A 26,755-nucleotide genomic window follows, 5' to 3' on the forward strand; every position below is an offset into this window, starting at 1 on the left:
AACACGTCTCGAAAAAACATAATCAAGCTAAAAGAAATACACTTCGTTTATTGAAAGGAAAACAAAGATATTTTACTACTTAATCAGATCAAAGAGTACAAGATGTACCATGACCATTTTCACTCAATTATATTGCATTTGTTGTCTCATGCCTTATGCATAAGAAGAGTGCATACTGTACGGATACTTTTTATCAGTTCATTTATTAATTTTTACTAACATGCTATAGACATGTACTTACAGTGTATAACCAACATTTACTCAGAACCTGATCCTGCGTGCCTCAACTTCACACACATTCTATCTTCCAGCCTTTTTCATGCCATTGGCTCGTAATCGGCAAGTATGCGTGACACCACGCCTAATGCATTGTTGTCTGTAATAAAAGCAATACTCTAATTCCCCGACGTCTTACTTCCTCTCCATGAATCAAACCTTAATGGTTACATGTAAAAATATTTACAAATAGATAAGATAAAAATAGAGATGAAAGGAGTATTTATCCACAAATTTTAACGAGAATGGATGTAAATATATATCTTCTAGTATATACTTGCACATATATAATAATTTTAATAATATATATATATATATATATATATATATATATATTTCAATTTATTGTTAGCTATCCATACATTCTCAGGTTTTAAAAGTAATTTGAATATAATAATATCTTTCTCACTAGAGGAGCTTTTCAATACTAAGTACTTGTAAGAAAAAAAATTATGAATAGTTATTTTTTTGTCTTATCTTTTTCATTATAATTGCTTATAAAGAAACTTATTTAGACTGGATTAAAATTTAGGCGGGTATAAATGGTTAATGTAAATATTGTAATTTTATGTTAAATAAAAATTAATAAATTAACAAAAAGATGTGATAACAAAATATAACATACATTTTGTCATACTTTGCATGTGTAGAATTTTAAAAGAATAAAGATATAAATGTAGCATAAATAAATTTTAAATATTACAGAATTAATAGAATATTTATAATCTTATTGTGATATTTAACAAATAGTAAAAAAAATATTTATAAATGTATAGAAAGATCAAGTAAAGGATATTATAACCATTTTAATCTATTAATTGTTCCCACAAAAAAAAAACTAAAAATAATACATATACAGAGTGTCATGCGATAGATAGTTGTATTGGCTGAAGATTCGAAATGTTGGCTGAAGATTCGAAATATCAATGACATTGTAATGCACTGAAGGAAAAGTTATGTTGAATTATTTGTATGACATGATGATGTTCACTCAAAAAATTTAGACGCTTAGTGCAAGCTTACCGGTTTGTTGTAGGCTAACTAATCATCATTATTATCATAGTTGTCAATACCGGCATAAGGGACCGTCAACCCCAAACAAATTTGGAATAGTGAGATAGCAGATAGTGAAATGACCGTTATTTTAATGCTTTTTTTATATGTTAAATAATTAGCAATATGTATATATAAGTGCAAAAACAGAATTAAATACAAAAAAAGTTCTAGTTATTTTAATCTTTTTTTATCACATTATAAATCCTATCCTACTTATATTTTTCTATTTTTTCTGTTCTATTTTATGAATAAAAACAAGTATCTACATTGCAAAGGTCAAAATAGCACCCCACCTATCTCATAAGGGGAGCAATTAAATCTTCTCTGGAAATTTCTTCTGTGGAGGGCTTCAAACAGTTTAATAAAAAAGATCACTAAAGTTGTGGGAAAGGCTTCAAACAGTTTAATAGAAAAGATCACTAAAGCCGCAGGAGATGGACGGGGAGATGTAATACAAGAAGCAAAATACTAAAAATATCCTCACTTTTCCGCATTAAGTGAGGGCATTTCTGAAATTTCCACAGTGTCAACGTAGCCGCGCAAACATCCGGTTCAGATCCTGCATCACTCCGCCACTCCGACCCCGCCGCGACATCCGCGACATTGAACCGCGCCACTACGACCCTCTTCGTCGCGGATGGGTGCCGCTCCGTCGCGATAGCGGCAACACCCGCTGTTAATAACTATGATTGTTATCAATCAAAGATGCTGTACACATCATGTGTTCCTAAAGATATAACCTTAAGGCTGTTACCATTCATCAGAAGGATTTTTAACTATACTAATCAGTTAAAACGGGGAATCCAATGTACAAATATTATTATTGCCTCCCATTCATAAGTAATTATAATTATTTATTATCCATTCATAAAAAAATTAATTAAATAATCTGATTCATTTTAAAATTGAATAACTGAATAAGACACCTAAATAGACTACTAGAAGAATTAAGAATATCACGTCCATCTAGCATTGGATAAACATCAGAAACCCACCAAATTGACCCGAACTAGGAATAAACAACAGTCTTGACCTTCTTCATGAAATGTGAATGAATGACTGGTCCAACTTGATTTGCTCACTCAAACCAGCTGATTTTTTTCTTTCAAAATGGTACAAAACTATTAAAATAGAATCAAACACCTGAATTAAACAAAACCTAAAATTATAGCAACATGGAGAAAATTAATTGGAATGAAATGTCGATAGTGAAGAGCAAAACTACTTCAAGATAGCTATAAAGGTAACAAGATAAGCAAGATGTCTGCTCACGGAATGCACAGTGAAGAAAAGATCCATAGGGACAGTCATACAGGGAATTTAGAAACTCTGAAATAAATGGATCTTGTCCATTACTATCAAGATATCATGTGCATCCACTACCTCACATGGACAAAGTAAAGTTAACAACATGAAATATGAAACATAGAGGAAAAAGATAAAATAGAGTGAGAACAACCTTCCGCTTCAAAGAAACTCCATCCAACGGTACAATGGTTGTCAAAACAGTGTAAAATATAAAAGTGTCACAAGTGAAAAGTTCATAAAATGTAAAGGTTGAAATAGAATCCAAGAACATTGGCAGCCCTCTTGAAATTTAGAATTGACATGAAGTACAGGCAGGCCGTACTTTCAGCCAATTCTTTCTCTCCCAATCACCACCTTCTTCACACAAACTGTCACCATGACACAAGTTAGAAAACCAAGAGTGATCTACAACACAAGCCAAAGATAAGAGCTACGATTATTTACATGTTTACACCCAATAATTACCTTTCAACTTTCTCATTGCCTTTAGCATTGAGATCAAAATCCATGTCAACAAAACCAAGCTGCAATGTATAAAACAGCAAGGCATCTTCTGTCCAACTACAACGGTCTTGCTTGTCACCTTGAGATGTTCCAAGTCTTTCTCCTAAGCAACAACATCAAAAAAGGAATTAGATTACAACATTTGACAGGAAAAGAACAATAAATTATAATAGGATATACCTTGTCATCAATATGAAAAAAAATAACGATTTTGCCAACCTCTCAAACTTCATTAACTCTCACCTAAATTTTACTCAGCATTAGTAATCCTGAAATAAAGCAACAATATTGATTATTATAAGTACACGGATTACAAAACTTTACAATTATTCAGTTATGAACATATCTGGAAATCACAAAATGGAAAATGCATTCATTATGATCCATCCCACGGCTTTAAAAAGCCCAATATCGTAATTTCTCCTACCGAGATAAGGACACAACTCGATTATACTAAGATTCTAGTGTTGTGTATTGTGTACACATGACATGGTGACATGTTTTGCCGGCAAGCAAACTGATCATATGGCTCTCACGGCCTCTTATGTGATGGTTTCAACTTGTTGTGTTTGGCTTTGATGGAAATGTGGATGTGTTGTGGCTGAGGGTTGACGCTATGATGGGTTCATGGAGGAGGTGGCGAGTGAGTTGTGTTGTGCCAGTATTATTGAGTGAAAATCATGATCTGCACCTGTTGCTTTTTTTCTTCTTCTTATGGTTTTGGTATACATAATATATATAAAAATAAAAAAAATAAAAAAAATAACTTACAAGCGATTATACCATCAAAAAGTGTATAAGCAGCACATGTGTATTGCTTAACCGTTTGACAGTATTAGTCTCAATTTAGATGAAAAGACTTTGAACCAATTTTATAAACTACATACCATCAAATTAAACCATTTAAAAATCAGGGGACCAAATCATATTGTTATTATTAACTAATATTTATTAGAATAAATTACAAGAATTACTATTAAATTAGGAAAAAATTATATTGTTTTAATCAATGATCAAGAATCCAATTAAAAGCTTGTGTCAACAAAGAAATTATAAAGTGCTCTAAAATCACCACATCATCCATGATCCTCACCAGTAATCATGTGACACATAAATAACTTAATATTTTAAATTGATTAAGATCTCTTAAATTAAGGAAAAACACAATATTCTTGTTAGATAGTTATCAAGTGTATCTTTGATTTAGTGAATATATTTTTTCATTGTCCATTTATCACATGATTATTGGTCGGGATCATAAAAGACGTGGTAGTCCTAAACCACCTAATAATTTCTTGTGTCGATGAAATTAACTGTATTGTTAATATTTTTCTTTACCCTGCAATGTGTTTGTGTCCAAATTGTCCCAAGTTGATTCTAATTGAGCTCAAGTTAGATCTTGAATGAGGTAATGCTCCCCTTTTGAGGTCTGAGTTGTATAGTTGTACATGTAATTAGCCTCACATAGTGAGGTAAGGCGATATGTTATCCATATAGTCCGTCACACGTAGTGAGATCACAATGACAAATACTCAACAATTCTCTATAATTATGAAATACAAAACTAACAAAAGAGAAGCATATTGAGAAGATGGTGAAAATAAACTCACCATAATCACTCAAGTCACATGACATTACTTGAAGAAAATCATGTTATTATGAACTACTCCGAAGTAATGAAAAGTTGATGTTTTTCATTATCATGTTTAAGACACCCCCAGTTTTCATTATCATCAATAGCATTATTAGCAATCTGCTAAACTCTACATTTATGCCAAAAATTATCAACCACGCTAACATAAATACTGTTTTTATGAATTTGAACAAGATTTAACAACTGTACAAATAGAAGCAAATTAGTAGTGTAAACATCAATTCCAGAACAGAATATAATTCCAATAGAGTTGAACTACATGCATAGAAGAGAGTACCCTCTCTAATAGAAGAAACTTCTAAGTTATGCTTGCCTCCTATTATCCTATATGAACAAATCCCCCCGTTACCAATACAATATAATCAGTCAACAATAAAGTATGTTAGATCTAATCACTAGTCTGGTCAAGTTTGGGGACATCTAATTCAGTGAACCAAGTCTCTCATAAAACCTATCTAGGTCTTCAAAGGTAAACCAATCTTTTTTCATCTGCAGCATGTCAATGTCAAACATAACTGAATCAAAATGCATGTTTTAATAAATAAATTTCAAGAACAGCAAATGAGATAACTTACAAAGGGTATCCCTCCATGCTAAAGTTATCAGGCGCACACTCCAAAAACAAATTAATGAAATAGAGGATGAAAAATCCACATTCATTACCATCTCTTTGTTGTGGCACCTACAATAATTTGTTTTTTCTTCAATATTTGGTTACACTGGAGATGAAAATAATAGAAAGGGTGATAATTACCTTGGGCACCAAAAAAGGAATTCGAGATATGAGATGCTTAGCCTCAGGCCTGTCCCCTGTTCTATAAATATCTAATACAAATCTGAAAATGAACATAAAAAGTTTGCATGTCTTAAATACTCCACAACTAGACAATAATGTCTGATCAAAATAAAGCGATATTGTTGAGGAATGACACACCTTCTAATCTTAGGTTTGAGCCGTCTTGGATTGGCCATTTCAAGAGAATCCAGCAACAACATGCACCGTGATCTGGTAGTTGATTCCAAGCTTTCACCAAAATGGCACGAGGCTCCAATGACCCCTATAACATGGATTAATATTTGACTAATAAAGAAATGGCTCTTTGGCAATAAACAGGAAATTGAGTGCATTTACCAGCAGACTATAGGAACACAAAAACATATGACTTTGAGAAAATAGGTTCTTTTTTAATCCAAGTCAACACTTTGTCTTTAGATGAAGAGGTCCTGTAGAGACTAAACCATAAGCTGTCAGTATGTACAATGCCTCAACCTATCTTCTGAGAAAATCTTCCATATTTTCCTGCCACAAAAATTATATTTAGAAATAAGGCATCAATTTTGAAGTTGCTCCTTTCACATCATAAATCATTAGACAGTAACTCACTTCAAGTAAATATCAAAATCTCCACTGTTTAGCTTTTCCTTGGATCTAGAAAGTGCTTCCTTCAGTGTAGAAAGCGCTTTCTTGGGTGTAGAAAGTGCTTTATTGGGTCTAGAATGTGCTTTATTGGGTCTAGAATGTGCTTCCTTCGGTTTAGAAAGAGCTTCCTTGGGTGCAGAAAGTGCTTCATTGGATCTAGAAAGTGCTTCCTTCGTTTTAGAAAGCACTGCCTTCGATGTAGAAAGTGCTCCCTTGCCATTGAATTTACTCTTCCTCTTTGTTTGCAATCGCTGGGGAACGTTGCTCCAAAAACCACTTTCCATCACATGTTTTAAAAGCTTTATTTCCTTTCGTTGAGGAGCATCCGTAAAATTGTTTCTTTCTTGCTTCACAGAAACCACTGAGAAGGGCAATGATAGAAATTATCAACTTCTACATTTGGTTCCCAAAGTATATCAGGTCTCAAAACACCATCATGCCATGGTTTTGAAACCCCAATAAACACATTAAACATAAATTTTACTAAAGCTCCCCCACAATTTTTCCAAAAATAAGAAAAGAAAAAAAAACCATATGTTTGCAAATTAAGCCACACATATAACGTATCTAACAAATTTACAAGTTCACAAATAAAACAACTAAGATGATGTAGTTCATAAACCAAAAAACACAAACTAATTACGTCCCTTTTTTACACATTTTATTTGTTACAGAAATAAAGGGCATAATTCTATTATACTAAACTTCTGGTGTTGTGTACACATGACACAGTGACATGTTTTACCAGCAAAACAAACCGATGACATGGCTCGCAACTATGATTATACAAACTGCACCATAATATGCCGTAAAAATGGGGGAAAATAGAAACCCTTACGGATGGAAGTACTGACCTTCGTTGTCACCGAGTTTGCTAGTGTTCAATGATGCTGAGCGCAGTTTCTTCTTCTACTAAAGCAGAGTGTGTTTCCTTTTGAGAATAACGTTCGAGAAGAATAATCAAAGGAGTAACCAGGTAGTAATTTGTAGCGCTCAGAGCACTGTAATAGTGTATGGTTGGAACTGTGTGATGATAATCAGATGGCTCACGGTTTGAGTGAGTTTTTTTAATCTGATTTATCGATATTGAAACTTGGGCCTTTTAATCTTGATCGAACGCTCCGATTTAAGTGATTGCTGAGTGCCTGATCTTGTGACTGCATAGAAACGAAGCCGAATCCATTTGGTTGGGACAAATTCACTTTTTTGTTGTGACAAAAACAAACAGAAAAACAAAATGTGACAAATAAAGCGGTTAAATTTTATTTTTTTGTATTTGTTCATTTTAATTATAATAATATCACTTTTTTTTCTTTTCCCTCTTTGCAAATTAAAAAGAGTCTCTTTCATTTATTTTCTTTGCAAAGTAAGCAAATGGCCCATTTCCTTCACACTTTTTTTAGTGCTCATTTCCTTCAAACATATAATGTACTTAAGCGGCTTAACCTCTCACATTGCAATTGCTAAATGCACCTCCATTGTTTACTAAATGTGCTTCACTTGGGTATTTTTTGACATTTATATCTCTAAATTACCCACTGTTTAGAATGTAAAGTGAAAGAAGAAATCAGGGTGTTTGGATTGCAAGATATGAAGAAGGTTGACGGAGGTGGTAAAAAATGAAGGGTTGGAGTTGACAGTGAGTGGATTGTGATAGCAATCTCAACAACTCCATCATTTGTGATAACGCAAAGTGTAGGAAATCGATCTCTTATTCAATTACGCACACGTCGACAACAAAAAGGAACAGGTGGGCACGGTGGCGTTGTTGACAATGGAGTGATACTCAACAGATGTACTGCAGGGAGGGATTTGTCAGAGATGCAGGCGAAGAGGCAAATCCAGATCTTGGAGGGTCGACGATGCAGACAAGGTTGAGGGCGAAGTAACACGTGCGACAACAAGGGGCATGTAGGGGAGCATTGGCATCAACCTCATCCCCTTGTCAGAATATAGAACCTAAAAAATACAAATTTCTTACAAAAACATGGACCCAATAAAACATTAAATTAATATTGAGTAGCAGAAATAATTAGCAGTTTAGCACGTTTAGAATTTATATTCTGGGCTAGAAGCTATTCACAATAGCTAGAAGCATCACTAATCCCCATTTTAGTAGGGAATTTTAATGGTCACTTTGGATGCATCAGAAGGAAGAACAGGACCTGCCTTGAGTGAACTTCTTACTGACTCCAATGCTCGGGAAGTTTGAAGAGCCATCTCGGCATGGAGTTGTATACATGTCATAGCCATCTACACAACAACAACAACAAAAACCTTAACTTAAACATATCATAGCCATCTATAGTTTAAAAAAATATTTGGAGCAGGAAATTAACAGGAGTTAAACCAAACAATAGAAGGGGGATATAAGGGGACAAGGGGGCTTTGCAAAGCTCTACAACAGAATAAAAAAGGCCAATAGTAAAAATTTCTAGGATAATAACAAGCTATCTGGGTTAATATTTTAAAGGCATATACATTGTCATGAATCATTAAAATAAATATGAAAATAGAAGTGCACAATGAGACCAAGTGATGTACCATGACATACGTTTAAGTAACTGTAACTATATTTGTAACCTTATCACCATTAAATAACTCTAGACCAATGTATAGAAATCTAAACCTTTTTGTAAAGCAGAGATATTTGAAAAGGTTGTAAGAAAAGGGAGACAAAACAAGGATTCTAAACCTCTTTGAAGCTTCAAATTTCTTTTGCTTACCGTATAGCATTCTTTATCTGTGTCTGACTCGGCTATGTCAAGTGCCCATGTGCGAATCCATTCAAGGCCAGTCGAAATTTCAGCATTTCCTTCGAGTAAGGTGGATGAAATGTAAGTAGGATGAAGGGCAACCAATACACATGCAGCTGCAAAAAGCACGGCTCTTCTCACATATGCTTCCTGGTGATGGCATACCTCCCTGCATGAGTTAAAAAGCAAAGTGACAAGTTTTCCTGTATTAGCAGTTAGCACACTAGCAAAAACAACAAAGCACCAACAGGAAATATAAACATATACAACCAATAGGACACCAAATTATCAATTCCATTAGCACACACACTTTGAGGGGGTGATTAAGATTTTAGATTATGTCAATCCTCATAGGGTTTGCAATTAAATAGACAACTAATGTCTTATAACTAGTACCTGGATCTTAACATATTTAGGAGGGAAGGAGCCAGCATAGAAGCTTCTGGATGCATGGCTACAGATTTCATACAGACCCCAAGCATATAAATGAGTTTCCCCAAGACAATAAAATCTCTTCCAAGCAAGTCAACACCTTGCCTTTTTTTATCATATCCCTCCATGGCAGGAAGCATGAATGCAGCAGCATACATGGGTAACTTATTATGAGAATACTCCATCTGGTTTTGTTGTGTGGGAGATTGTAGGCTCCACCGGCGTGTTTTCCCTTTCTTGACCTGATTAGGTTTTGGGGGAAGTTCCCTCTCATAGCTATTTGACCAATTCCTAAAAGAGCCAGTACCTGAGATCTCTTTCCAGGAACCAGCTCCAGGAGTTCCTGTGCTGCTAGGTAGGAACCAAGGTCGGGTATCTGAAACAACTGAAATAAGGGAACTAATCTGATGTTTGGGTTTCATAATTTTTGATTCCGCAAGCTCCTGAGCTGCTTCTGTCATGACATCTAGTATCATAATGCGCTGACTGATATCTACATTAGGTGAATACAAAAGGTTGTTTAGTGACTCAAGTGATTCAAATGGGCAGGTAACTACTAAGGCAACTAATGATCTTTGTCTTTTGTCTTCAGTTGATTCTTCTGCACCTTCTAAAGCTATATCAGAGCACCGAACCTGAACAAGAGTTCTGGTCATATCCCTTGCTGCATGTTTTAGTTCATCGGGGGATGCTCTTATGAGCTTTTCAGCTACATCAATAGCCCTTTCCACCTGCAGAAATTTCAGCAAAATAGCAGGATAGCTCAGTCTAAAGTCTAAACCAATAATATAATACTTGGTAATTGCAGTAATTGTTGAAACACTTAATTCATAACCAATTAATTTTTTTCTCAAAAAACATTAAGCATAGACATGGCAGTTGATCAAAACAAAACTAAAGTGTTTTGAGAGAAAATTACAAACCCCATCGGCATCATTGGATTTTCTAAGAGCTGCAACTACATCAGCCAACTGTGAAATTTTTCTTTTCAAATCTGAGTCATCATCTGACAAATCATATGGCCGTAAAGATGAATCACTTGAAGAATATGAATTCTCACTAGCACCATCGTCAGCATCCTCATCGCTATCGTCTGATTCAAGATTCAGTGATGCTGGATCAATAATCTCATCTGGATCAAGCGCATTAAAGTCCAATAACTTCTTTTTACCCTTTAAACAAATACTTTTCTCTTTATTGGAAGGGGAATCAGAGTCCTTCTCCGGACATGACACAGTAGATATTTTTGTCCCCTCAACACCTTTTCCTCCACAATTTGAGGCAGCCAGATTCCCTTTCTTGGGGATAGTGAATCCAAATTCCCAATCAATTGTCTCCCCACTGCAGCTATCATCAAGGTACAGAGGATTCTTTGGATCAATAATTTTAGACAATGCCAAAGCAACACAGCTAGCCATTTTTCGAACTAAATGATTAGGACTCTCCAGCCTACCTGAAACAATTACACAGAATTGAAAGTCAACAACTCATTCTGCAAGTAGGAACGACAACCCATTTTTAATCAGATTTACAAGACTAATGAGTGGGTGTTAGAGTATATGCACATAAACAGTAGCTTCTGAGCTGAGTTTATTTTCATCCAGCTGTCATTCTTTAATTAACTTCTGTCAGTTATACTTAGTTGTTGATGATCAGAATTAGGATTTTATTTTGTAAAAATTACCATTGAGATTTAATAATATAAAAAATCATTTTCAGTTTTAAGCTCTCTCTATTTTCTCTCTGCTCTCTCACTTTCTCTTTCTACTTTCCTATATTTTCTCGCACTTTCTATTCATAATTGATAGTTGAGATCGCTCTGAGTAGGAGGGGGATGGAGATCGAAATGGACCCTCAGAAAAGGAATTCATCAAAGCAGTGACATTTTTAATGCAAATTATTCTATCTTGTTTCACAATACAAAATATTCTTGATGAATATATAACACAATGATGAAAATCCAGTAACATGCCTTGTTAGCAAATAGGAAAACGTTTTAAGTGATATTTTAAACTATTGATTGTTAAACTGAAAAGGTTGAATCATATAGGAAAACAATCCTGGCAAGTGAATACATTTGTTAAATTCTTATTGGAATTTATTCATGCATACTAGACTACTAGTACCACTTGAATACAGGAGAAAAATCCTTAATTTCTTAAACAGCAAAAAATTGCTAATTGGGTGGTAGCAGGGAAATGAAGGTTTGGGAATGCTGACATATAAACCCTACAATCATTCCAGATCATATGCTTTAAAAAACAACCTAAATTTGATAATGTTGACACATTTGACTTGACTGGAAACAGGATCACAGAATAAAACTGGAAGTTCAAGTGGAACCATTCCCTATCCGGAATACATAAATTGTTTCCAGATGTAACACATCCATTGGGTAGGGCCAGTTATTTAAAGTATTCTGAAGGATTAAGGGTAGGCATCATGCAATAGTTCCACCCACATAATCCATCCTTCCATCCTTATTATCAAGACACCCAACAATTTAGTTAATGATAATTACAGCTAACTCCTTGAAGAATAAAGTGCATGGCATTCTTCATCCCATCCAATTCCTCCTTATACATTGTCTCTAGAGAAAGGCCTAGTGCAGCAGATATATCTGAGATAAGTATAGGAAAAATAAATAAATAAATCACAATAATAAAGATGGCATCAGATCTGGTGAATGCTCAGAGGAGGAAAGTGCATGAGATTGTTATAATTATAATGCAGCAATTTACATCAAATAGGGTGTGAGTCTTGACACGACAGTAAGGTGTCTTGTGACTTGAAGATCATGGGCTGTAGTAGGGGAAATAGCCTTTCCACTTACACGGGTAAAGGCTACACTTGCCCTCCCCCAAACCCCACAATGAAGGTAACTTCATGCACTAAGCCACCATTTTTTAAATTCACATCCAGAAGCTATGTACTCTATTCCACATGTTTTTCACTCAGTATATTAGTACAATTAAAAAGGATACAAGCTTGTTGCTCAATAGGTGCTGTTTGCACAAATTCTTTCTTAGACCATACTGCAAGCAGATGTTGGACAGTATTCAAAAGCTCAGGGCGATTATGTCCTAATAATGAGGTACCAGGTGGGCATTCATGCACAGCAAATTGAAGGATCCATTTCAGGCAGCTAATAGGGAATACTTTCCATAGCAGGAATTTGTCAACAAACATAGACCTGAGTCGCCATGGAACATAGCAAAACAAAGGGGCATAAGCATATATAAAGTAATAGTAATACTTGAATTTCATTACAATTTCTATATAAAAAAATTAAAATAAAAGAGGGCAAAAGTGCTTATGATGGTGATGGTGTAACACCCCAATATTTATCTTCTATTATATTATGTAAACAAGTAGTGAAAATGTGTTTTATATAATTATTTTAATAAATATTTTGGTGTAAAGCGTGTCATAGAAAGTGCATGCCTATATAAACCATGTTGTGTGCACATAGTAGTCAACAATGGGAAATAGTAGCTTGACGGAGGTTTAACCCCCAAGTGTGACAAAAAATCATCGTGTAGTGGTTTTGCGTAGCAGCCACAATTGGACCTGGAAAAAGGTGGTTTCATGTTCGTAGCAGACATGACTATTTTCTAGTGCAAAAACCTCTTTTCTGGCCCTAAAGTGGTGTCATTTTGGTGCTGCTGTTTTTTTTGGGGGGGGGGGGGGGGAGGGAATCTTGAGATTTTGTCCCCCCTTTTAATCAAAACAGAACCAGAAACCCTATTTCCCACTGTAACTTAAATTGCACAAACACTGAACCCCCACTCTTCTCTCCAATGAAGGCACACCTTTCTCCAGCAACAATGCGGCATTGCATTATTTCTGGCCATTTTCAGTAAACTCATCTGTTGAGGTTGTGCAGCCCTGTTCTGACCTGTACAGACATCTCAGTATGAAACAGATCTTTTGCCTCTGTTATAACCTCTGCTCTCTTATTCTTCTGAATTCTACTCTACCCTATATTTTATTTTATTTTTCTAATTGGGTTTTGTCTTCCTACTTGAAGCACAGTAACGACTTCATCCACTCAATCACAGGGATCTACACCAACCACTGCCTCCATCTCTGCATCAGCCTCTTTCTTCTACACTGCATGTGCATTTAGTTGTCAAATTTTGACTTTTGATCATTAATTATGAATGTCTTTAACTTTTTTTTTTCAGCACACACACACATGTATAATGTGTATCTTAAAACTTCAAAACAGTGGTCATCCCACAACCTGCTACAGAATTTTTGGAGTCAGCCACTCCGCACTGCTATTTGGAATTGACTACTGTGTTGTGTGCATCATAGCGCAAAGACGTAATGTCAATAATAACCAACAATGTGGGGAGCTGCAATTTTTATTTCTTTCAAATCAAATAGAGCATTATCTTTAGATCATCCCAGAACAGACGCAAAAATAAGCTAATATTTTCACTCACCTGACAGAAGCCTGAAGCTTAAAAATTCGATGGAATAATAACCACAACACCCAATACGCTTGAACATCATTTGCTTCTTGAGCAGCTAACTTATGCAAAACCAGCTCAGAGATTCTTTCCATGGTATAAGGATCACTGAAGGATTCCATTATTTTCAACCAAAATACCATCTCTGGTTTTGATTCAAACAGTTCCTTAGTCACTGAATCATTATTTGATGATAAGAGGCTGTTGACAAGCCTAAGAACTTCCGGTATTAATTCACTAGTTAGGAGATCTACAAGAAAAGAGATTGTATCAGGAAACAATTTTGATCACACTAAACAGATAGTCCAGACAAAAATCAATTATAATTCACAACACTAATGGCATAGAATTAGAGTCATAACTGCAGGTCACCAACTTCATTATCCCATTATGCAATTTTAGAAGTAGTCTTATTGTATTTTCCATTATACCATAAGAGTTATAAGACAGTTAATTCAACATAATGGTTCCAGTTTCTCAAACCATGGTTCATAATCCCCAAATCACAGTGGGGAGTGGCCAACCCTAAAAATGCTATAGCAAGAAGACCGCTATACCAATGGTTAAAAATACAAAATAATCAACTTATACTATACAAATATAAATGCCCAAAAAATAAAAATACCCAAAATGACATATTCATAATTAATAATCAAACCTTATTGTATAAAGGTGTTGGGAGGAAAAAGAACAGAACCATGAAGTGTGAAGAAAGAACTAACACACAAAAAAAAAAAAAACTGTGAGCTAAGGTCCTCAATCTGAACAGAGACCAAAGCATAAAAGAACAGAGATGTATAAACAGGAACCTAAACACTGCCATAGAGCAGTGAGTCTGTTGAAGAACGTCAGGGTTGCTGAAAATAACAATGATGCAGTGATTTTGTTGCTGGAAACGAAACAGAGTTCACATTCATTCATTCATTGAAACAAGGTCAAACCTCCAATATGTTTTTTGTCAGAACAGAAACCCCATATATTTCTGATGTAAAACAATGACAAATCATGAAAATACCCAAAATAATGGGTTTGATAACTCAGAAAACAGGGGGTAAAGGGACTTAATCACTGCAACTAGATAGAACCCACGACTGCCGTAATTTTCCAACAACTGCAACTGAAAGCAATCCACAGTAGAAAACTTGCAATGGCTTGAGGCTGTGACGTACTGCTCCATCAGAAAACAGTATTTTTACATCTAAGAAATAGTACATCTCTATTCAAATGGAGAAGACCTAAATACATCAAAACAATGAGATACCTAAATCCACGCATTAGCAATTTGGTAAGATATCTAATCTTAAATAGGACACAAACAAAATTAATATATTCTGCTTTCAAAATCCCAGCATCCAATCAGTGTCAAATTACTCATCAAAGATTACAATTGGGGGCTTGGGACTGTATGAGACAAGAGAGTTTTACTTGGGTTACATTTAAGTCAGGACACTACTCACATGTTGGTTTTCAGGCTCTTGGCCAACCGGCATCACGTTATGCCCAAGGAACCTAGATACAACCTCTCGGCAGTATCTTTACTATATAGGTGAGGAATCAAGATGTCAAACAGTTTAATAGGAGGCTACAAGCTTGCAGTAGTCCATAACCACATGTCACTGCACTTACAACAATGCATTTCAAATCTTTACAACCTTGGTATTGATGTCAACTTCACATTCATAATTGATTCACTAGCTTCTTTTCAGTTGTGTCAAACAACCCATGGACAAATGTTGCAAATAAGAAACTAAATAACATGCCTTCTGCAAACTACAACCCATGTGGCACTTATTATCTTCTGAAAGCTATAACCTTTATAACAAGTGACAACATGCCTTTTCTCCACAAAATGGTACGGCAATTGCAACGTATTGTGGCTCTGAAGTTGTTATTTATTTATAAGGAAAAAAGGAGACTGGATTAACAGAAGACAAATATTGATTTGGAGAAAATGTGATCTATTTCACAAAGGATAGTTAATGCAAAGCAATTTAACGATGCTAGCTAAAATATGTAGTTTTAAAAAAAAAAACTAAACTGTTCCAGTGTCAGAATTTCTAGTTACCAGCTGAGCCACGGCGACAAATGCGAGAAAACATTTCCCCTACAAATAACAGTGCACCATTTTTGTCCATTTCATCCATGTCTACATTGTCTAGCAAAATCATCTCTCTTTCTTCTGCCAGGGAGAGTAGTTGGACAACAATCTGCTTGAAGAACACACTGAATACTCTCGGTGAAAACAATACATGAGTGTTTACAAAGGAACTCAGAACCATGATGATATTCAATCAACGGAGCCCATAAACTATCTAAATGAAGAAAGGAAAAAGGAGGATACTGTGATGACAATGAAGTCGTGGAGTTCATCCTTGCTTTGTCAGGAATAGATGCAACAACCTGTGCCACCCTAGATACATCCATCTTGATCTGTACATCTGTAACTCTTTCCAATTTAGAAGAACCACCAAACTCTCTTGCCAGCTGGAGCACCCCATTATTTTCAAGCAAGCACAGTACAAGCAATCTGTAATAAATGCTAGAATCAGAATAAGTTCTTCCCAAGATTAAATTAAATCGGTTTCTTACTTGACTTACTTCACACCAAATTAAGCACAAGCAAGTCGATAACTTTTAAGTCTACTAAAGAAACTGCATTCAAGACATTGCGCAATATGAACATCCATACCTTTCGGAATTAGAGAGGACGGCATTAACATCAAGACCATCACTCGCACTCAGCTGAAGAAAAGGAACCAAAATCTGCAGAACCTCAGTGACCAATCCACGAACAAAGAAAACATCATAAATGTACTTCTGCGCCATAAAGGGAAAACAACCCAACCAGTTCGAGGCAACATCTGCAGGAAGTGCCACATTACATGAAAAAACAGGAAAAGCAAAACGCTAATATTTTTTTATGAGCAAATGTTAGTTTGTTAGTTTTGTTAGATATGCAACATAAAGATAAAGATAAAAAAAAAAAATATAACCTCGTAATAATATTACCAAGTAATAAAAACCTAGCCAGTGTAGGAAAAGCAGCTCCTCGATAAAACGCACGCCACCAAGCATGTCGTTTTTCTGCAGAAGGAACTTCGACCTGAAAAACGGCAAAAGAAGAAACATAAAATCACGAAGGTGCAATTACAACGGTGTATTACTTACGATACAAAAAACGACTACCAACAAACCTGGTCTCGGTAACTCTGGTCAATACTATCTGCCACGTTGGATACAAAATCAAAATCAAAATCAAAATCTTCTTTGGAACAAGTAAAATAGCACATAGTCGTTCCTAGTAAAGAAAAAGGTGAAGAATTTGATTGAAATTAGGGCAAAAGTGAACGAACCTGATAGGAGTGAAGAGTCAAAGGGGAAAAGAAGGGTGACTAAGGAATGAAGCGCGCGAATGACTTGATCGACGTGCTTCGCATTCTTTATAGCCGAAACCACTTCGACAACCTTGGTAACTACTTCGCCTTCCAATTCTCTCTTCTCTAAACCCTCCTCCATCGGCGCCACTCTGCTGCCTTCCGCCGCGAGTTTGCACGCAGCTACTGCCACTTCCGAGATGACTCGACTCGCTTTAAAACTTTGAGGACCGTCGAAACGGCGTCGTTTAATGAGCTAAATGTTACCTTTTGTCTTTATGTTTTAATGTTTTTTCATTTTTGTTAATTAAGTTTTAAAAATCTCATTTTAATCTAAAAAAATATGTCTCCACACCCTTAGGGTAAAACATAAGTAATATATCTCATCACACCATAATTTTTTAATTAAATTAAATGATAAATAATTTGAAAAAGAAAACAAAACAAGAATCAAGAAACAATCAAAATAATCACATGTTTTATTTTCACGTTCACCAAGACTCACATTTCGTTGTGGTATTACACCACTCACGTTCCGTTGTGACATCACATTAATGGTTCTATTCTCCAACACATCTTGTCTTCATCACTCCCTCACACCAATGTTATTGTGGCATCGCACCCACAATTTTGTTCACGCACCCTCTTATTTTTACGATTCTTTCACTTCGATATTGTTGCATTCTTTCACTTCGATATTGTTGCAGCATTGCACCTTCCATTGTTGTCTAGCCTCACACATCAATATTGCATTCATTACAAGGTTGAACAATATTTTCACCTTGTATTTTGTTGTGTTGCTTCTTTATTCGTTTATTTTCTTATTCCGTTGTTGTTGGTGTATGTTCTATTGTACATGGTTTCTATTATCAAGCAAAGGGAGAATTTTGATTGTTTCCTAATTCTTACTTTGTTTCCTTTTTAAAAATTATTATTATTTTCTTTAATTAAAGAATTAATGTGTGATGTGACACATTGTAATTGATTACTTGTGTAAAACATTTTATATCGACGGTGCACATGCATTTTTCTCTTTAATCTTTTTGTTTTTTAATATTTTTATTTTTATCCTCTTTACCTGAAATGTTAATTATGTTCTGTTTTGGTTAATTATGTTTTTCAAATGGTTTCACGTTGACATTTTAAGTTTTTTTTAATGGTATATCATTTTAGCCCATCAAATTTACAAAATGATACCTTTTTGTCCTATCAGTTACACATGATGTTAGGGTTTAGTAAATATAATTAAGGATATTCTACCAAAATTGTCACAAAATGTTTTTTCTTAGATGTTTAGAGAATAACTTCAAGAAATACTTTCCCAAACAAATGTTGTGGATGACTGTGAAATTCACATATTTTGCTTGGAAAGGTAGTGTCTTATCTAGGATAAAAAAAAATATTAAAAAGATTGAATATGCTTCAAAATAACAGTAGTTGATTAGGTTTGTTTTTGTGTTGAATGTGTTTATTGATTTCAAAATTTTTTAACACCACTAATTAACTTATGTGCAAGGATGAGAAAATGGAGACTCAGTCCATATTATTGTGGGTTATAATTTCTTAAGTCTAACCCAATCTTATGTCTAACCGTCAAACTTATTTGGACTAATGTAAAAATGAATAGAAAATTTAAAAAAAACATTCTATTTAAATAAATAAAAAACTCCAACGACAAGATTATTATTTTACGCCACTACTAGACACAAGCTATGAGAAACCTTTTTTTTTTGCTTTGTTATTATAATACACTAATACTTTTTTCTTCATATTCATGACAAAAAAAATATTCTTACAAACATTTTATCACAATTTTAAACTTATAAAATTTTTATTATCAATTGATATTGGTCAATTTTTTTACAACCAACCCAAATGCACTCGGATCCACATTACTATTCCAATTTCCAACAACTTAAAATAAAACCACAATAGAGGGGATAATAAAAATATTAATTAATATTTATTAAGTTATTGTGTTTTATTTAATATTTATTATATTATATATTATTAATCGGTCCAGTCCATGGCTCATCAGGACAACCGGTTTGAGTCCATTTAGCCTGTTGGGCTATATGAGCCAAGTCAAAAAAGCTTGTTTTTATTTGAGTTATCTTTTTTGAAACCCAACCTAATCCTAATTACGAGTCGGACCATCACCCTAGATTCATTTTGCAAGCTCTAGTTATGGGTATTGCATAGGTGTGTGCATGAAAAATATGCTCCAACTTCAAAAATATTTTTCATTTGCACACTACACATAAGTTAATTAGGTAATGCTAAAAAAACTTGAAAACATTAAATGCATTACAACATCCAACTAGAAACAATTTTGATAAAATATTCACAATTATTATTTAAAATGTCGTCATTTCAATTAACATAACCATCATTCCAATTAGTGTTAATCAGCACATCATACTTTTTCGTTAACGTAATCAATGTTTCAGTAAAAAAATGAACAAAACAAATTTTTTGAAAAACATAAAGAACCAAAGTTAGACCTTTAAAACTTAATAGGCCAAAATAGAAAAACATAAAAATATAAAGGAGTGAAAGTGACATTTGACCAATTGTAAAATATAAATCTAAATAAAAAATACATCAAAATGTATTTTAGTGTTTTATGTTTACAATTATATTCAAATTAGTTTGTTGTTTTTTAAAAGTTTAATTTAGACCTTTTAAAGTGAGTTAAAATGATATTTTTAAAATAATAATAATTTTTTATTTTGGAACATCATTTTGAAGCTTTTGTTGATTGATTGAGACATGAAAATTGTCTCATAGATTCACGTAGATGACAATTATAAAATATTTAAAAAAATCATAAATTAATAAAAAGGGTTCATGTTCCAAAATAAAAAATTAATTATTATTTTAAAAGGATGATTTTGATTCACTTAAAAAATGATTAAATTGAAGTTTTAAAAAATGATAGATGAATCGTTTCTAACGAGGACTCACTTAAAAATATAAATGACTAAATTTAATTGTTTAAACATTGGTTTGGTTGCACATTAAGATAAGGAAGCACGGGTGGAAGAACACATAATTGAATGGATATTGGGAAATGTGTGTGGTTTGGTAGGACAGAAGAGGGAAGACGTGTGGAGAAAAAAATGCTACTGTTCATTTCTTCACTAAACATAGTGAATAAGCTCAAAATTGGGGTGCATATTGCAGACCCTTACTAGAGACTAGAGAGCCCGTAAAGGTACAGGTTTTGTGCCTTCCTTTTTTCAATGTTTTCTACTTTTTTTTACAATATAATAATATATTTTGATTCATTTTTTTTTACTTTTAAACTAATTTTAATTTAAATATTTATCTATTATTTTTTATTGATCTTTAACCAAATAACCTCACTTTCACTTTATTTCTTACCTACTTTTTTTCTATTATTTTTTTTATTCTCAATCAAACACACTTTAAAAGATAAAAAATCAAATTAAATATAATAAAAAAATAAAGACTAAATATCATTTTAGCCAAAGTTAATAAATTTGTTTTCTTATTTAAGTCATAAACTTAAATATATTTTTGTTTTTTATATTTAAATTAATGTTACACAACATTTATAAATTTATGAATTAAGTTGATTATTTAAAAATGTGAAGATTTGTTTACAAATACATAATTCAACCACTAAATATTTTATATACCGGTATGATTGACAATTTATAAGATAAGATGACAAGAATATTTTTAAGTATTAAAATTTAATTTAACAACATTAAGGCCCGTTCATTTGCATACAAAAATGATAGAAAATAAAAGAAAGTAACTCCATACGAGACTCATATTTTAAATCAAAACTTTATCATATTTCACTTTTATTTTTTTATTTTCACTTTACTGGACCAACCTAAATGAGATGAAATACTAATAAAAAACCTAATTATTATTTTTGGAAAAAAATATTAGAAACACTGGGGCACACATTCATTGAAGATAATTATTAAATTAACGTATAAAATAAGATAATTATTAAATTTACAAGAGAAAATCTGAAGAAAATAAATTACGATAAATTAACATTTTATTGAGAGTAGTCACACAAGTCACAACACATTCCACATGCAATGTCAATTTCCAGTTGAAAGAGAAGGTTTTGCGAAAGTGTATTCTTTCTTGCGTTGCTAAAACCTTGCAACTGTACTTTCGTTTGGCTTTTTCTCCGTGTCTATGGCGGCGGTAGCGGTGGCAGAGGTGGCAGAGGTTGGGAAGGCCCCACGGCCGGGCAAGGGCGGTTACGAAGCGCACGGCCTGAGCGAGGAGGAGGCTCGTGTACGCGCCATCGCGGAGATCGTGAGTTCCATGGTGGACCTCTCCCACAAAGGCCAGAACGTGGACCTGAACGCGCTCAAGTCCGCGGCGTGCCGCAAGTACCGGCTCTCACGCGCGCCGAAGCTCGTGGAGATGATCGCGGCGCTCCCCGACGCCGAGCGCGAGACGCTCCTCCCCAAGCTCCGCGCCAAGCCCGTCCGCACCGCCTCCGGAATCGCCGTCGTCGCCGTCATGTCGAAGCCGCACCGGTGCCCACACATCGCCACCACCGGGAACATCTGCGTCTACTGCCCCGGGGGACCTGACTCCGACTTCGAGTACAGTACCCAGTCTTACACCGGTTATGAACCAACCAGCATGCGTGCAATTCGTGCGAGGTAGGGTTTATGTTAGTTTTGTCTTTTGTGTTAGGGTAAACGAAACTGTTTTTAAGAGTGAATAGTTGAGTCAAATTAATCCCTATATTCTGTTGATTTTTGTAAGAGTGTATTGTTTTAGGATTTTGTTGTGAATCCTAAATGTTGTCTTTTGCGTTAGGGTTACTAACTAGGCTTGAGGTTCGTAATTCGTAAATTGCTGATTGTGTGTTTCGTTCGGTAAATTGGTTGTTACTTGCGTGTTTCGTCGTGAAGAATAGTTGATAGAAATCAGAATGCACGTTTGGAGACACCAGACGTGGTTTTTGTAGTTAAGTTAGGTCGTGACTCGTGAGTGTGGATTTCGTTGCTCAAATAATTAGTAAGTGACCTGTAGATTATTTTGACCAACAGTATACACATTTAGGGGTGTCAGACATGAATTTTATCAGTCAATTGGATTTTTGTTGTGAAAACTATTGGCCATGCTTAAGTGGCATTAAACCTATTTTTCATGTCATTAGGGATTAATTTGACTATTTACTAAGATATTAATTACAATAAGTACCAACTTAGTGTGACATGATTGACAAATAACTTTTCCTTAAAGCATGTGGTCAAGGGTTCCATCTTTAGGTTCCTGTGTATCAAAAAACATCTAACAGGAAAGGTTGGCCACTTAAATGAATCCTATTACTTTAAGAGATTAGTCTTTGGCTCTCCGCTTGGGATGTCCTGGATTTAACAAAAAAAAAATACAATAAGTGATGATTATGCTAGTAGGTTTGTAAACTAGTGACCACATCACTGTTAGTCTTGTTTTATTTCATGTACAAACATTCTTTGAAGGATTTACATTGTGCCTTGTGCTATTTTTTTTTGAATGATATGATTGTGGAACTGGATTTAGGTATAATCCATATGTCCAAGCGAGGAGCAGGATAGATCAGCTTAAGCGTTTGGGTCATAGTGTAGACAAGGTTTGGAGCTCATTTTACATCTCTTGAATATTCCAATCCAAGTGCATGAAATAAGAGTAGATTTACTGTGTAAAGTACTTATAATTATGGTTGTTATTTTCAGGTTGAATTTATCTTAATGGGCGGTACCTTCATGTCACTTCTGGCTGATTACCGTGATTACTTTATAAGAAATCTTCATGATGCTTTGTCTGGACACACATCTGCCAATGTGGAAGAGGCAGTGGCTTACTCTGAGCATGGGGCAACCAAGTGTATTGGCATGACAATTGAAACGTAAGTTGCTGTTTAGGTATATACATTTGCAATATTTGTGAAAGTTTGGAGCCTTGGTCTGCTGGTCATGTACAGTTATGTGTCTTTTTCTTTTTTGGTTAATAAAAATAATTCATGGTAGATCAACAGCTTTTTCTAGTGATTAAAACAATATACTTTATATAATGTAAAAAATTATAACTCTGACATAGATTGGTTTAGTTATGGAATCTATTGGGTGTTTCTGCATTTTTTGGTTTGAGCTTATCTATAATTAATTGATTTAGTGAAAACGTTCTGGGAAATTTACATGGCAATAGTGTGGTGTAACACATCTATGATGAGCTTTTATCAAATTCTGCACTTTTTAAATTTAACAGGAGGCCAGATTATTGTCTTGGGCCTCACTTGCGCCAAATGCTTTCTTATGGTTGTACACGATTGGAGATTGGAGTCCAAAGCACCTATGAAGATGTTGCTCGAGACACAAATAGAGGACACACTGTTGCTGCTGTAGCTGATTGTTTTTGCCTGGCTAAAGATGCTGGTTTCAAGGTTTTTTACTCTTAATCTCAATCTGCACACTCAGTAGAAAACAGAACTTTGTCCTGATCAACCATTATCCTATGTGTCCCTCCTGCTGCATTTTTTGGATAGAAATTTATTTATACATATTCCTGCACATATATTTTCAATGAACTTTTTGTCATGTTTACTGTCTCATCATATTTGTATAGATTAGAACTGTTGCAAGCTTTAGATAGATTTATCAGTATATAAGCCAACTTTTTGTATGTTTAAATGTATTGCTCGTAATATTTTACATTTCTCTAGTTTTATTTCCTTTAGAATATGGACTAGGTTAGTAATGTCCCATCTCATGAATGTTATCCCACTTGCTCTTTCTTTTCATTTAGTTTATGCTTATTTTTTTGGGCTTTTGCTTTAGGTTGTTGCTCATATGATGCCTGATCTTCCAAATGTTGGTGTTGAGAGGGACATGGAAAGTTTCCGGGAGTTTTTTGAGAGTCCCTTGTTTAGAGCAGATGGGCTTAAAATATATCCTACACTTGTAATTCGTGGAACTGGGCTTTATGAGCTCTGGAAAACTGGCAGGTATATATCAAATTTTTTTTTTATTGGACTGCTTTTTCCTCAAACTTCTCAATTTTCATCTTAGTATTTATTAGTTTTTTTAAATGGTCTGTAGAAAGTAAAAAAACATTAATATAATTGTAGGTATAGAAACTATCCACCAGAGCAACTTGTGGACATTATAGCAAGGATCCTTGCAATGGTACCCCCATGGACACGTGTTTATAGAGTTCAGCGGGATATTCCCATGCCTCTGGTTACCTCTGGGGTTGAGAAAGGAAATCTGAGGGAGCTGGCATTAGCTCGAATGGAAGACCTGGGATTGAAATGTCGTGATGTTCGGACCAGAGAAGCTGGAATCCAGGTTATTATATAGAACTGGTTCTGTTTGGAAAATTTCTGTAGCAAAGATTGCAAATGCTTTGAAATTCTGCTGACACAATTTGTTCACTAGATACCTTTTTGGGGCACCAACAAACATTTTGTATTTCTCTGCAGGATATTCACCACCAAATTAAGCCAGAAGAGGTGGAGCTTGTTCGGCGTGATTATATGGCAAATCAGGGTTGGGAAACATTTCTATCATATGAAGATACACGGCAGGTAATTTGATCTTTCTTTCGTTTTTCTCTATTACTAGTGCCTATTCCTATGTTTACTCAATCACATTCTCCAAAATTTTCCAGCTTCTACAGTAGTCTTTTTTTTTTATATAGAAAAAATGAGTGATGTAGGACAGCATTCAAGAGTGTTCCTCTTGGCAGGACACTTGTAAGATAAACAAACCAGGATTGTTCCTGTACTCTCTTGATAAAAACTAAGTTGCTCTGCTAGGGTACTGTGCCCCTCCTACTCAGAGGTTTCAAATGCTCTCAGAACAAAGGAAATGCCAATTATGCTAAAGTGTAAATTACATTAGCCACCTAAAGGAGATTTATAACCCAAATACAATAAAAGGCATAGATAAAATCTAATTAGATTCATAATCTTAATAAATATAAATTACTTTAAACTAAACATCTTATCGAAGATAAAATCCCCAAAAATAAGGAAAGATATCTATATCTTAACCAACAAATTTACCTATTCATCTCCAAAATCCATATATAAAAAATAAAATAAATAATCCTAATTAAAAATTGTGACTTGTAAATGTAGTTCATAACTGGCCTTGTTCCTCTTGTTCATATTTTTCCTTCTTTAATTGTAAATCAAGAGGGACGTGTCTCAACCCGTTGCTCAAACACAGCAATGACCTTGTCTGAACTCTCTGCTTGTAAACAGGATATCCTTGTTGGTTTGTTGCGGCTGCGAAAATGTGGCCGCAACACAACTTGTCCGGAGCTTATGGGGAAGTGTTCTATTGTTCGTGAACTCCATGTTTATGGAACTGCTGTACCAGTTCATGGACGGGATGCTGACAAGCTACAACACCAGGTAATACTGAGCCAGTTTGTTTAAACTTATTTATTGAAATAAACGCTTATTTTAATAAAATAAGAAAATTTCTGTTTTTTTAGTGTGTTTGTCTCAACTGCTTCTACTTATAAAAAACAGTTTTTTGTTTATTTTAAGAAGCAAATCTTATTTGCTTATTAAAAAAGCACTTATATAAAAAACACTTATTTTAAAGTTGTTTTTTTAAGTTTAAACAAACTTGCTAATATGGAAATGGCATGGAACATGAATAGAAGTTTTCAAATGATTTCATTGGGTTAAATAACTAAACAGTCTGATTAAATTCGTTGCCTTTTTTTTTTTGGATTCTGTAAGCTGCCAAGTTTGTGTATATAAAATTCTTTGGACATGTATAATAACCGAGAAAAAATTGCATGCTGATATTCATACTGTGGCCTTCGTCTATTCTACTTGACCTGCTTTGGACCAAAATTACTGTTAACAGGGTTATGGCACACTTTTAATGGAGGAGGCAGAGCGCATTGCTTGCAGAGAACACAGATCAACAAAAATAGCTGTAATTTCAGGGGTTGGCACACGCCATTATTACAGGAAACTGGGATATGAGCTTGAAGGACCTTACATGGTGAAATATCTAGTGAAATAACATACTAGATATTTCTTATGTAATTTTGTAGCACTAGTTAATTAAATGTTGTATATGTCAATCACAACATTCGTTTGTGCTGAAGATCCCTAACGCCCCCTCCCCCAACGCTCTCGGCTAGATTGATTTTCATAATTATCTAGCTTTATTTTGAGATTTAGTAGATATATTTTTGGCAGGTTCCTCTTAAAGTTGCATCATCGATTGCACTCATATGTTTGACTTGCATTCACTTTCTTACACGTTGCTCGTATGAGTTATGCGAGTTTGTCAATATTGAAATGTTTCCACGTGCTATCAATTCATCTCTCTTTGGGTGAATGAACAAGGCTCAATAGTTTTTTTTTTTTTTTTAAATAGTCTAAGACTCAATAGTTTAATAACGAGGAGGCTGTATATATTTCGTTAGAGGGAAAATAATTTGTATCCTCTCAAGCAGCTCCCCAACCCCCTTTT

The 26,755-nt window shown here is 34.5% G+C and overlaps 2 protein-coding genes and 1 pseudogene across 3 annotated transcripts; 1 reads left to right on the plus strand and 2 right to left on the minus strand.

The window, feature by feature from the left end:
• Window positions 1-5,000: 5,000 nt before the first annotated feature.
• Window positions 5,001-8,080, minus strand: LOC114416278 (annotated as a pseudogene).
• A 126-nt stretch (window positions 8,081-8,206) lies between these two features.
• Window positions 8,207-17,456, minus strand: LOC114416277 (telomere length regulation protein TEL2 homolog). 2 transcript variants are annotated; one of them, XM_028381150.1, is made up of 13 exons: window positions 17,238-17,456; window positions 17,079-17,107; window positions 16,894-16,987; window positions 16,574-16,745; window positions 16,226-16,411; window positions 15,950-16,107; window positions 13,858-14,134; window positions 12,391-12,599; window positions 11,928-12,008; window positions 10,330-10,859; window positions 9,371-10,137; window positions 8,945-9,143; window positions 8,207-8,471 (listed from the first exon to the last, which is right to left on the minus strand). In XM_028381150.1, the coding sequence occupies exons 1-13, from the start codon at window positions 17,398-17,400 to the stop codon at window positions 8,331-8,333; spliced, it is 3,006 nt and encodes a 1,001-aa protein (XP_028236951.1). In that variant the 5' UTR covers window positions 17,401-17,456; the 3' UTR covers window positions 8,207-8,330. The 2 variants fall into 2 exon arrangements, with proteins under 2 accessions (XP_028236951.1, XP_028236950.1); XM_028381149.1 differs by having other exon boundaries at window positions 11,928-12,026.
• Window positions 17,457-21,312: 3,856 nt separating this feature from the next.
• LOC114416282 (elongator complex protein 3-like) lies at window positions 21,313-26,512 on the plus strand. Its single transcript, XM_028381153.1, has 9 exons — window positions 21,313-21,925; window positions 22,815-22,884; window positions 22,988-23,160; window positions 23,520-23,694; window positions 24,089-24,255; window positions 24,379-24,598; window positions 24,733-24,837; window positions 25,519-25,671; window positions 26,138-26,512. Exons 1-9 carry the CDS (start codon window positions 21,447-21,449, stop codon window positions 26,297-26,299), a joined length of 1,704 nt encoding a protein of 567 aa, XP_028236954.1. The 5' UTR covers window positions 21,313-21,446; the 3' UTR covers window positions 26,300-26,512.
• Window positions 26,513-26,755: the final 243 nt, after the last annotated feature.

The sequence above is a fragment of the Glycine soja genome, chromosome 6 (genome assembly GCF_004193775.1).
Source record: "Glycine soja cultivar W05 chromosome 6, ASM419377v2, whole genome shotgun sequence".
Taxonomy (NCBI): domain Eukaryota; kingdom Viridiplantae; phylum Streptophyta; class Magnoliopsida; order Fabales; family Fabaceae; genus Glycine; species Glycine soja.